The following is a 13,770-nucleotide window of genomic DNA, read 5'->3' as shown; positions in this document are numbered from 1 at the left end:
TAAAATATTTTTAATTGTTATCAAGACAAATCTCATCCACCCTTTGTTCCAGGACCCTCTTGAGGGGTACACCTAAAATCACAGGAGGGGTATAAAGCTTAATCAGCTCTGGGGATGTGGAGACTTAAAAACCATAATGAGATACTTTCTAAAAGGTAGAGCAGACATATTGGAAGTATCCACAATCGTTGGGTTCACTATAATGTTTTGGGGGAATCAGGGATTAGAAAGGGAGTCATCAACCTTTTTGACAGTAAATCTGACCAATGGTTGTCAATTTAGATTTTGGGACCCCCTGGAAGAAGTCCAAAGCTTTGTCCTGATGAATTGGCATGCTATGGAAGAATAAACTGGGGGGCAAAAAAAAAAATCTGAAGACACTGCCGAATGAAGAGAAAACCTTAAAACAGTTGACTTTGCTCATCAGTAGATAAGGGCCTTCCCACCGTTATAATTTTGGGGAAAATTAGAGGGTCTGCAGCTTTTCTTAGAGGCAAACAATGAGCTTTTTTTTTGGGGGGGGGGGGGGGGGGGGGGGGGGGGTGAGAACGACTGCCCTGGACCCACGCAAAGCTTGTAGCATCAAATCTAGAGTGCAAGGCTGAATTAATGAAATCATTGTCAAATCGACTTTTAAATTATTGTTTTCCCCTCATCAACTCTTGATGATTCTGAAGTTGCACTGATTGGTGCCACCAGAAAGAAAAGAAAAAAAATCCATGGGGATGGAAAGCGCCAAGGGTGCAGCAGAGAGCGCCTCAGTGCTATACTTTAGCCGGAGAATCAGATATAATTATTATAAACTGTCCTTCAGCTGCCCACATGGGGTCAATTCTCTGACATCCTAATCATTATGAGCTGCCCAATCATGATTGTCCGTTCGAGATCAGCTGTTTTGATTGTGCTTCTTTTACCCGCACATAACTCCAGTGAGCAGGAATTCACCGGGTGTTTTGTTCTCTTTCCCCAAGTAACACTGGTAATTGTAGTGAATGCGGTGAGATAATAAATCCAAAGAAGGAGCGCGGTTGTTGTGGAAACATTTTGATTGTTGGCAGCAAGAAGTCAACCAGAGCACAGAGTCACCAGGTGGCACTAAAATGCTGTGGATCAGGAGGATAGGCTGCATTTACATTAGGGTGGTGAAAGGTAAAGTCAATGGCCAAGGTCAGCCTCCAACATCATTAATTCTCACTTTATTATCGTTACCAGCAGGCCGTGCACCGGCTCAACCAGGAGCTGAAAATGAGGAGCATCTCAGCAGCAACCGAGAATTGGATCCAATCGAGAGAAGAAGAAAAAAAAAAAAAGGAACCTATCTGATCTCAGACAGCCTTTGTCCTGAAATCCACCATCAGCTCTAGAAAGTGATGTCAACCTCATTTCAAAAGGTTCCTTTGATGCTTATCATCAAGCCTCGACTCACTGGTATCTATCTAGCAACTCCAAAGACTTGTTCCATGAAAGAAAGCCATTTTACCCAAAACAGAAAATAAGCCACAAACTACTTCAAGCACTTAAACTCTTTATGAATTAGCATATGTTTCGGACTGAAAAGGTAAAATCTGTTTTTCAATCTTACCCTTAAGCTAAAAAAAATAGAAAAGTAAGTGAAACCATAGCTAAAAAGATAACGCCTCTAAACAGCATGTGGATAGCCTTATCAATTAAATATTTATCCTGGAGCCAGTTTCTGCTTGTTGACTGCCTAAGACTGGCACGGACAGGAGAATAATGTGTATTTATATCTGAAGAGCGAACACTTAGGGATTGTTGCGTCCGCCTGGGGGAAGAAGTTCAAATTCAGGTGGAATACAGTACATGAGAGAAATCTGATATCATTTCCCTCAACTGCTTTCATAAAAAATGAGGCAAACAGAGAGCTGCAGCCTCACAATCGTGACCTTGATCACCTTGTGAATGTTCAGCATTTCAATGTCACCACATCCACACAGACTGGTGGCAGGATGGCATTAAATCAAGGCCTGCGCCAACGGCTAAAGGGTAAGTAGACAGATTTGTGTAGTGGAATGTGACATGACATATAATGTATAAAACTGAATAAATATTGCAAGCATTTCATGCAAAAAAGTTTTTTAATGGATTATGATGAAAAAAAATGTTCAGTTGATTCTTTTGTAAATGTAAAGAAACATAGAATCGGTTGATCATTTGTCCAATGGGTCAAAAGTCACTTTGGTAAAATATCAATCAATAACCAATGTTCATTATTGTAAATTTTTCAAAGGACAACTCAATAACATTGAAAAAAATACAACTCAAGTTGTCCCGCCTTCACTGAGAGCAATATTTCCTAATGTTTCTACTTTAAATACATCTATTCTAATATATTTATATTATATATTATATGACGCTAACCCTATGAAAAAAAGAAGTTGACCTCTCACAGTTGACGTCAATGACGGCATCTAATCATAGGTGAGAAACAATAGAAGAAGAAAAAAAATAAAGGAAGCACTCCGCCCTGCACTTATCACACCTTCAGATCTAGATACCCTAAAACAGCCCCCATTGGAGTGACAGCGCCTGCAGCCTCCAATGGTGTGTCAATGTGTGTGTGAATGGGTGAATGTGATGAGCTATGTAAAGCGCTTTGGGGCTGTTGTCAGCGAAAAGGCGCTAAATAAGTTAGTCCATTTATCATTATTATTTATCATTTATAAAGGTTCAAACTCTGATAAAAAAAAAGGCGAAAACATTTCTCAGGAATCCGGAGTTGCGACTCGCTCAAACCTCTCAGAATGAGAATCTGCTGACGTCCTTGTTGTTTGAGTGTGTGAAGTCGTCATGAAGAGCGATTTAAATAGCTTTCTATTGCAGTCAGAAGAGGGGTTGTGGATGTCTTTGAGTCTGGCGAGGGATTTAAAAAGATATCCCAATACTTGAAGTCAATCATTACCAACTGACTGCCAATTTGTGTAACATGCCCAGAAATTTCCCCCCAAGAGGATTGTGTTTGATGCAAAAACAAGTATCCGACAACTCTGAAAGTTTTATTACATGTCCGGGAGGTAAGTCTTGCAACTGTTGGCGTGTAGAATCTCAAAGCTATTGCATAGATTTGAGTTGTACGAGCGGTATACCTGCTTTCTCATGTGGACATAATAGACAAATCAAGGATAGAAATTTTGGGACGTGATGACACTCGACATGTTGATTGCACAACAAAGACAACTTGTCAGGGGAAAGAATTCATACCAACTGTTAACCTTGGCGCTCCTAGAAATCTTATGGCTCGCTGCTGCTCTAGTGCCTGAGGGTCTGGGGAAGGTTGATATCTTTAATTCAGCCATTAATTTTGTATGGAGTGAGGAGGAAAAAAAACAAACTTGAGAGAATATGAGGCCATCTGTCCAAAAGTTTGATATGAACCAAAATGGGATGTTTTAACTGGATAATGAGACAAAGGATACAAAAAAAACAACAAATCCACCACATGTCCTAAAAGGACAAAATATGGTGGTAAAGATGCAGCAAAGACAAAACAAGTGAAAAGTTCCAACTACTGAAAAATTGTGAGGAAAGATGGGAAAAGGCAGAACATGTAAGAGAAAAAAAACCTTAACTCCTGCAAATGATGGAACTTTTAATGCACGAGTGGGTGTACATTTCTTTAATAATTAGTGAGACATCACCTACAGGAAGGTGGCTATAGAAGGCTTCTGAATTCAAGAGTACTCACTTTATCCAATGGATAATGTATGTTAATTCAGACATTCATTCAACAGAAGAGTTTTCTGAAAAATATTGAAGTATGTCACTTTTATAACCCAGCAGTGTTTGAAAGTATCAGATGTTAAATCGATTCCATTTTTACATAACTGCACGTGCAGCCGGACTCTTCATGTGGTATCACGTGGACTCACCTATGAAGTTCAGGTAGCCTTCTCCACCCAGGCCGTGTGTGAGGAGGCGGATCATCTTGTGCAGCTGAATGCCGCGGTCGATAATGGGGCTCATAGGAATCAGGGAGCTCATGTTGGAGTACATCTCCTTGTCCATGAGCCAGAAGGCCAGAGTCTTATCACCAACCAGGGCCTGAAAAAGGGAAGGTTTATGTTTCATTGTTCACCCTGGAGAAGAGAAAGAAAGACTGTAAATAAGACAGGGCAGCAGAGCGCACCTGATCATGACTCTCGGCATAGGCAATGCACTTCTCTCCATATCGCCTGTTGGTCAGCGTGAAGACGATATCGCCCATGTTCCAGTCCTCATCTTTGAACTCCTTCAGGATCTACACAGTGACAGAGAGGGGTTATTGAAAAAGGGGGCATGATATATGTGTAGTGGAGAGATCTATTCAGGCTCTGACGGATGCCTACAGCTCAGTATTTCAGTTCTGGCAGGCTTTCTACCTTTCTTAAGTTTTCTCTGGGTTACACTACTTTCTCAGATCAATCTCTGTTTTGACATCTCTATATCCGTGCTTTGAGTTATGTCTACCTTTGAATGGTGGTAATGGACTTTTTAATAACTTCACTATACAGCCCATGGGTAGTAAGGCATCAGCTCTCCCCACCTGAGATGGGCAAGGTCAGAGCCTCTCATCCAAACGGAGGGATTCAACAATAAATCCAGCCGTGGAATCAATGCCCCTTCGCTGGCCTGCCTACATGCACACTTCCTGCCAAAGGAGTCATTTTCAGAGGTCAGGAGGAAACGGGGGGGGTCACCAAAATGTGCATCCAAAGCACATCTTCCCACACAGTGCTGCTGCACACAGAGCCACACAAGCTGGCGCTAATCACTCAGAATTGCACAAACGAATCCAAGCAGAGGGCAGAGTGAAAAATATCCATATGTTGTGCCGCGGACACAGAGCGGATTTAATAAACTGGAGGGATGTGAGAAAGCCACAATATCAATATCAGTTCAAAATGGGAAAAAAAAAAAAAAGAGTTGATGCCCTCCAAGAACCCTTGGCAATAGAAATGCAGCCTGTCTGACTGGTGGGGGAGTTGGCGAACCCATTTCAGTGACAGGCTGAAGTCTGCTCCGTGGAATTGGCGGTGACAGCTGATTGACATGTCAGGAAACCTTTATATTACTCTACAGAGCCATAATCCTCAGAGTAAAGAGTAAATTGTGCCGATCAATATGTCTGAGATGAACTGGCTGTTTCACCTAAATAGAGGCTATCCTGCACTATACATCTCCATCTGTTCACATTCTCACTTGTTCACCTCAGCCTTGTGTGGCCACATTAGTCATCTGCAAACCCACAGCAGGGCATTCCTCATGTACATGAAACTCGTTTTGACCCTAAGGTACTTCCTCACATCCGAATATTATTATTTAGATCACAATCCATACTGCCAAGGCTCTGATGGGGAGCTTCAACAGCTTGAAAGTTTGAATATTTATTGTTGTAGGTAAGCATTATTTTACGTTTTGAACTGTCCCTGGATGATAGTAACGAATATAAATTAAATGCATATAATCAAGACAATGGGGTTTATACTAGATAATCCAATAAGGGACTACACAATTAAATAGAAGTACCCTAATGTTTTAAAATAAGACAATTATTAATTGTACGTTTGACAATGCTGCTTTACATATCAGGCTTTACATTTTTGTGACGCCACGAATCCAAATTATTACCATAAGACCCATAAAAGTAAATTGAGGAAGAGCAAAAATGTATGAGCTTTAAAAATAAATAAATAAATTAAAAAAAAACACACACAACCTAATGAATAACCAGGTCTATGAAGTAGCATATGAATACAAATTATCCTTGGATAATAAATTAACTTTTCTGATAATCAAGGCACAGTTTTCAAGTCACATCTGAATGTAAAGTATGGGATTATGGAGAATGGGCTGGTGGCACTGTGTACGGTGTGACAATATAAAGATAAATTACACTATAACGCCAAGTTTAAAAATGAATTCCACTCCCCAAGCTAAATCTGGAAAGCAACACAAGCTGCAAATAAATAAATCCTCCACAGACGGCTTTCTTTTTTCATCACCGGCTCCAATATAAAAGCTAAACAACTCGAGTCTTACAGGATATACCCCAGAGATCATCCTGGTTTCCTGCACATCCGCATACAATCAGACATTTTACACTTCCTTATGAATCATTACAATTCAATTCAACCACAAAAGTGGTCTGGGAGCAATTAATCTGGGAGTGGGACTGTCGGAGCGGAGACAGGAGTGAATGGGTTGACGACTCCTCTACCACCAGCTCACCCACATCAGCCCCGACCAGCCGAGCTTCCTGGCACCACTGACACTCCACTTCATCAATGATAATGAGCAGTGCACAAATCTTACTTTACAAGCCTGCTGTCAGGAGCCAACCAGAGTGCCCAGATTAATTAGGCAGAGCCAGAAATAAAATTAAAAAAAATCTTGCAGTGCAGGATGAGGTCATCCCGCCGCCTCTGACGGGCTGTGACTGATTCAAAAGAGTCTCTGCTACCATCACGTGGAGGCGACGTGGTGGAGATGGCTGTATGTTGAGGTGGGGCGGGGGGGTGGAGGGAGGGGTGTATCCATCCTATTGCTGGAGATCAAGGGCATTGCTCAAGGGCCCACAACATGTCCCAAACCTCTGATCACATTTATCTCATATCTATGTACATATAGAAACATTTGATCCTGTTTTTATTTTATTAACATTTTTGAAAAACATTCTCATTTAGTGGCTAACAAGTGTTAAAATGGATTTCACTTCTACAGCATATGTTAACAGCTTGAGCCCCCCCCCCCCCAACGCGCTTTACACCATCATTCACATTCACACACCAGTGGATGTCGCTGCCATTCAAGGCGCCGAGTCCATCCATTGGGAGCAGTTTGGGGTTCACAGTGTCTTGCTCAAGCACACGTGGGCAGATCGAACCTGCAACATTCCGATTGGGAGACGAGTGCTCTACCCACCGAGCCATAGTCGTCCCCAATGAACGGAGAAAAAAATAAATAAATCAAAACAAGTAAAATTGTGAAAAAATGGTTTAAAAATGTAAAATGGCTCAAAAGAAAACAGTCAAGATGTCTAAAATAATTCATCATAGCCAAAATAAATATGATTTTATATTTACGCTTTCAAATGTTTTTTTTTTGTTTTTTTACAAACAAGCAAAATTGCTAAAACAGCTAAAATAACAACGGCTAAATCCACTAAAATTGGCAAAACAAAAATGAAAGAAAACAACTGATACGTCATGATGGCAACGCAAGCTAGCCTTTTGTTATGTGCACAGACACTGTGGAAATAGCTATGTGATCTTTCTCATCTATGTTTTAAATTTTAAATATGTTTTGGGGCTCCTGGTGAATTTTACTTGATGGAACATGGAAGAAAAGGAGCAGAAGCTGCTTTAGTGCAAAGCTCCCGTTTTCATTCCGTGGCCGATCCGAGAGCCATTCCTCTCCTGCAAACACGTCTCAGTCCACGCAGGCTCCAATTTAACAGACATCTCTGTCGTTATGTATTCACAGCTTGGGAAATTAATGAACTTTGCACCAACTTAAATGTCTCTTCTGAGCTTGTCAGCTCACCTCACAGTTTTTTGCAAGAGAAATCCTGCACCGCTAGTTAACACCACACAAGGCTGGCCTCAGAGAGCAATTAGCTTTCTATAATGAAGCAGGACAAAAGTGAAATCCTGCTGCAAGTTAAAGCAGGCGAGCAGAGGGCGACACCAGCCGAAGGGTCAGAGAGCGTGGGCGCCGTTTACAGGCACACGACGGAGCCGCCGTCATGTTTACATAAACAAGATGAACTCCATCATCGCTCGCCGCCAGCCTGAATTTTATTAAGTCGTGTTAATTGAAAGTGTTTCTGGAGTGATGGACAGAGCAAAGTACGCCGACTAGAAATGGATTTTCCCCCCTGAAACTAATATGGCGAGAGCTGTGCGGGCTGATATTTTCCATTCAATTAAAATAAATGGAGGAACAGAGACAAAAATTGGGACAATTGACTCGGAGGTCATTCGAGTTGAACCGCTGACAGAAGTGGACGGACGGAGAAGAATCCTCCGCACCACCTTCTTTCATCCGAGCCCTCGTCCTCCTCCGCCTCTAATTGTTTCAATTACATCTCAATCCATTGTAGCTTGAGGGAAGGGTGCTTGTTAAATTAGGGGGCTTTTGTAACATTATCCATTAGGGGTGACAGCATTTTATGGTCATAATCAGATGGAATCATCCAAACTTGTGCCGTGCGCCTTATCTGGTCCTCTCATTAGGATATCTTAATTTTTCACAGTCTGTTGGTCCTCACAGCCTTCTGCAGCCAGTAAATGAGTCATATCAATCAGTCACACCGAGTACGAAACGCAGCGTGAGGCTCCAAGCCCAGGAACTGAGAGAAATTCATCCGTGCACACATGTGAATCTATAAATAAGCTCACAGCTCCGTGGCTCGGGGTCTTTGTCTCTCTTTCCTTCTGTTTCTTCCTGCCCGTCTGTCTCTCCCTCGCCGTCTATCTTCCCAACCGCCTGCCCTCCCCATTCCATGCCTCCTCTGCAACACACACCTCACTGGAGGCTCCACTTCAGTCCATTCAAATCCCTCCCTAATTGACACTCTGTGAGAAGAGGCAAGGCTAGCCCTGAGTGCACTTCACTGACTATACCCAGGCATGTTCATGTGAATGCTCCCCTGCACAGAAATACAAGAATTTCAGTGCTCACTTGCTCTCCTCCGGCTTGATGATTCACGTAGCTGCAAGTCTCCAGGGGGGAGGCAACAAATTTAATTGAAAAAAAAAAATAATAAAAAAAAAATGTAACCAGAAGACGGGTCTGAACAAATATTGCACTGCTCGCGATGTTGTTTGGGACGTGAAAGCAGCAGCAACGTGTCCCGAGGATAATCCCGTGAAACCTCTGCCGCACAGCGAGCACGAGTACGGCGAAGAAGGTCAAGTCTGGGACTCTCCCTCTCTCTCCCCCCTCCCTCCATCCTCACTTCTGAGTAAAACCCACTGCTGTGAGAGACAGACTTGATTAACGATGCATTGACTTCCCCCATCGAGAAACACAGGAAACCGTAGCGCGTGGAGGATGCATGCGGCGCCGAGGTCACACACCCTGCTTTGCTGCTCCACCAAAATATGAGTAAATATAACTTTCAGTCTCAGCTAGAGGAGGGAAAAAAAAAAAAAAAAAAAAAGGCCCAGCTTTGCATGCATCTAACAAACAACCTCTTTAGGTATTCTGCAGACGACTTAAAAAGCCGGAGAAGGGGCCTCGACTTGCTTTCAACATGCACACGAAAAGACAAGACACACAACACAAATCAGGCGCGTCCTCCCACCAGGAAACAGACGCGCGCGTCCTCCGAGATAACCTCCCGCCTGTCGGTGTCTGTACAAATGCATTTTCTAACGTAATATTTGCCTTTTTCATAAAAACACCGTCATGTGGCGACAGCAAATGGGGGCTGCTTTTATTAATACCAGCCTTGGGAAAACAAGTGAAATAAATGATGAGTTATGTCCTGATACCCAGTGTTTCCAGCGTCTCCACGTCGCCCTGCAGAGGCACATATGCTGCATGAAAAATGCCTTTAGGGAAAAGGTATGCTGCTGTCAGTGCAGCAAGAAGAGAAAAAAATAAACAACTTTTGGATAAATGCATATAAAACAACTTTTTTTTTTTTAAATGCATGTACTTTGACTGTGCTGCTCGGATTCAACATTACACAGTCACGGACTTCCACACATGATGGCTGAGCAGTTATAAACAATGTTTTCCCATTGTGGGCCATTAAGTACTTTCACAGTGGCAGTTTGGGCTGAAGTGCTGAGCTAAAGGGTACTTCAACAGTTGTTGTGGAGGAATGGAGAATATTTGGGGTCCATGATTTCTCTAGTCTGCAGCAGCAGGTCCCGTCATCATCTGTGCCCAGAATGTTTCATGATAAAAACAGCATTCTATTATTGTACAGATATCAAACTAGTAGTTTGTTTTAGTTATTTCAGGAACATTAAAGTGGCCGTTTTTTCTGATGAGGCACAGGTTAATAAAACTATAAATCACGATAACCATCAGTTCTACCTTCTGTAACCCGTCGGACCCTCGGCAGAGACGTCTCTGCACGCTTTTGTCCGAATGTGGCATTAGATACCTTTTATCTCGAGGATGGCAGAGCAGAAAGCTGCGCCCGAATCACTACGGTGTAGAAAAAACGTGGAGAATCTCTAAACCTGTGGCAGTGGGTAATAAAACACAGCATTTTCCCCGTGCACAAGGTTAAACGCACGGCTGGGGAGAAGCTTATTTTATAATTTTATTGGGTCTTTAGGAGAGCTTTTTTCATTTAATCTGGATTTTTTTTTTCAAAAATGATGATGCTGGGGGAACCCCCCCCCCCCAAAAAAAACAACATAGTCGAAGGAAGAGTCGGTGCGAGTGTGATGGTTTCTCATTGGTGACATCACGAGGGAACAGCTGCTGGAGACCGGGGTCGCTCAAATGGAGTGGCCCGCACCTTCTCCAGACCTGAATCCCATAGAAAACCTCTGGGATCAGCCGAGTGGCCACGTAGAGGCTCAAACCTCTGTACCCCCTGAACCTCAACGACCTGAGGGCCGGCCCTCAAGACGAGTGCGACGCCTCAGCAGAAAATAAGTCCACTTGTGAACTGGACGAGACGCTGTCAAGCTGTGAGCGATGCTTTAGGGCAGATGAAAAGTGAGACGGATATTTTTTGTTGTGGGATACCCACCCACTGTTCACAAATCACCATTGCATGCTTCTACTTGAATGTCCATGATATAACATCACTACACCATTTGTTTACGTTTTACATACATTTGATCTGAAAGCCAAATTTGTACTTTTTGTGAGCAGTGTGAGTACTGCACATGTATACTCCGACACCAAAACCTCTCAATAAGAACCACTGATCAGGAGGATCACATCCACTGAAGGTCATCCTCTATTACAATTCCACAAAACTGCTGCTTCTAATGCCATATAACAATAATTGACCTTTTAATTCTTTAATTCATTGAGGCTAAAATCCTGTTTACCGTCGGTGTAGGTGAGTGAAGGGTGAAAAACCTGCAGGGACCAAACTCTCTCCTGGGAGGGCACCATTTCTGATCTTTAACTATTTGAATTGTCCTCCTCGTTGGGTTAAAAAAAAAGAAAAGAAAACTCAACAAAGAACTGAATTCAAACCGGAAAATAACCTTTGCTTTGACATCATATAAAGCTACCCCAAGGACAGACATTTGAGAGTGAATAATGAATAAAGTGACATGTAAAGGTGACTGTCTGCCTCTTCAAAGCTCCACTTAAGAAAAAAAAAAAACATCACAAAAGAAATTTCAGCCTGGATCAGTGACTAGGTGACCTTCAGGTTAACATTATTAAACCTCGCCACCCGCCCTGCTCTCATGAAAACATACATCCGCGCAAACGACTGGAGAGGGAAGAAAAAAGAAAAGAAAAAAAACACCAACTGATCGGAGAAAAAGGTCATGAATGAATATGAATGAATAAGTCAGATGCTTTTATTTTCAATAACAATTATGTCGCTCCCATCATTTATTCATAGCTCTCTGTTTGGATGGATAAATAATGACCTTCCCACCTGCACAGCAGGTAGGATTAAGGAAGGAGGAAGAGGAGGGGGGGAGAAAAATAAATTAGTTCAGCTTTAGAAAATGCAAAAAAGGCCTTCAGTTTTACACGCAGACACACACACACACATGCACACACACACACACACACACACACACACACACGCACACAGAACTCGAGGTGAAAACACTTCAAGTGGCTCTTCAGAAAGCGCTGGTAAATCTCCTCCTATATCTAACAAAGGTTTTGAAGAAGGTCCATTGTTACTGTAAAGTACAGTTTGGATGCATTAGTTGAATCCTTTATGATGGGATGTAATTTGAGTCAACAGAAACTAAAACCCTTCAACTGCATGAATCTATTCACCAACAGTGGACTCCTTTGTTGCACATCCTGGTTGAGTGTTTGTTTCTTGCGAGTGGATCTCCGTCTACTGAATTAAATCGAGAATCCCGATCACAATCTGTGTCTGTTCCGTTTCTCTCCGATCCCCTAAATCCAACCAGAACATCAGAAAGTTTCATCCTCTGAATCTGGTTCTGAAAAGGATTCGTCCTGTTAAAAGGGTAGTTTTTCTTTTCCACTGTCGCTTATCCTTGTGAATGTGGAATTGTTGGGCTTTCCTTTGTAAAAGTGCCTTGAAAGGACTACTTGAGATGAAATTGGGCGGCTTGTGGCCCCTGAACTAAAATGTGTTTGACACCGCTGACGTAAAAAATCATCGTCTATAAATTCGATAGAATATCAGATATTAAGGAAAAGTTAGATTAATCCTGATTAATTTACAAAAATTGTGCCAAATATAATGAGATAACTAAAGAAAAAAAAACAACCTAATGCACAAAGACATATAGTACAGTTACTTTAGTGTTTAGTATTGCAGTAACCTTATTATCTGTGATAAATACAAACAACACTTTTGCACATCCCATGTTTTCTACCCTAATTGTAATGTACTTGCATTTATACGAGGCTTTCTCCAATGACAGATTCAGAAAATCATCACGGCCAATGCTTAAAAAAATATTTTTTTTCCTGTCAACTCTTGTTTGGTGAATGATTAAAGTGTGAAGAAGGAAGACATATTGGTGATTGTTTTCTCGCTGCCAAACATGAGCATCAGTAGCATGTAGAAGAGCCACAATAGCCTGGCAGCCCCTCCTCGTGGTCACCAGCCTGCGGGACTGAATCCCATCCTACAACCAGCCAACATGTTGGTCACTCTGGCACCAACAAGCTGACCTCACACGGCACAAAAAAAACCAAAGTGCCACACTGGAAAAAAGACAAATGCTGGATGAAATTTATCTTGTTTTGAGGGAGGAAATCTGCCGAGGGTGTGAGGGAAAAAATATGCTATTTTTATAAACGGCAATTAAATCCAGCCTCTTAAGACCGCTATAAAAGAGGAGTGAGACTGTCATAAAACTAAAAGAAAATAGAATCAAATGGAGTAAAGTTGGCTCATATTTAATTTTCAGGATAGGAAATGCAGTTTTAAATCCAAAGCATAGGAAGAATGCCGAGCCAGAAATCAAACCAGGAAATATCCGTCTATAAGCAACGTCACTAACTGCTGCACCTTCTGGTGGTGTTGAATAACGTGACACTCCATGGTGGACAGTTTTCTTTTCGAAGCGTTCGATGGGGTCGAAGTCGGCGCTGTTGAAAGGTCACGAACATGAAGTCAATAGCAACACCGAAGGAAGCCGTGAAGCTTCGACTCGTGTTTAAATCTAACACAGGAGTGTCAAACATAAGGCCCGCGGGCCAAAACCGGCTCGCAAAGAGGCTCCAATCTGGCCGCCAAACCATCAAGAAAATTGTAAATATTTCGATGAAAACACAGATTTAAATGTTTTTTAACTAAATCTTTTACGAGGAGGGGACACGACACATAGCGGAGGTGAGACATCAGAAAGTTCGCTCCCTCGTTTGCTATCAGACTCGCCTCAAAGCCACGCCGTCAGGACGAGTTTGTAAAAACATGTAGAATTCAACAGCTATAGGAGAAGTTTTGGGACATTTAACTGTATTTTACACCAGAAGGTTTCATTAAAATTGGCTTTATGTCGAGGTTGTAGTCATGTTTGTTAGCAATTATTTGTGAAAATATAGTATATATATATATATATATATATATATATATATCCAGTATCTCTGATTTTGACAGAGTTGCTCTACTGCTCG

General features: G+C 42.0%; 1 protein-coding gene across 1 annotated transcript in view; it reads right to left on the bottom strand.

Annotated features, from left to right (window-relative positions):
• gbe1b (glucan (1,4-alpha-), branching enzyme 1b) overlaps positions 1 to 13,770 on the bottom strand; it is a 115,894-nt gene that overhangs the window by 54,638 nt on the left and 47,486 nt on the right. Inside the window, exons 11-12 of the mRNA XM_080459333.1 lie at positions 4,145 to 4,255; positions 3,888 to 4,059 (exon numbers count right to left, since the gene is read on the bottom strand). Of these exons, the coding sequence (XP_080315459.1) occupies positions 3,888 to 4,059; positions 4,145 to 4,255 (283 nt within the window). The remainder of the gene's footprint in view (positions 1 to 3,887; positions 4,060 to 4,144; positions 4,256 to 13,770) is intronic.

This window comes from Lipophrys pholis, assembly GCF_963383615.2.
Source record: "Lipophrys pholis genome assembly, chromosome: 3".
Taxonomy (NCBI): Eukaryota; Metazoa; Chordata; class Actinopteri; order Blenniiformes; family Blenniidae; genus Lipophrys; species Lipophrys pholis.
The sequence above is the reverse complement of the archived record's forward strand: the minus strand, read 5'-3'. Positions and strand labels throughout refer to the sequence as shown.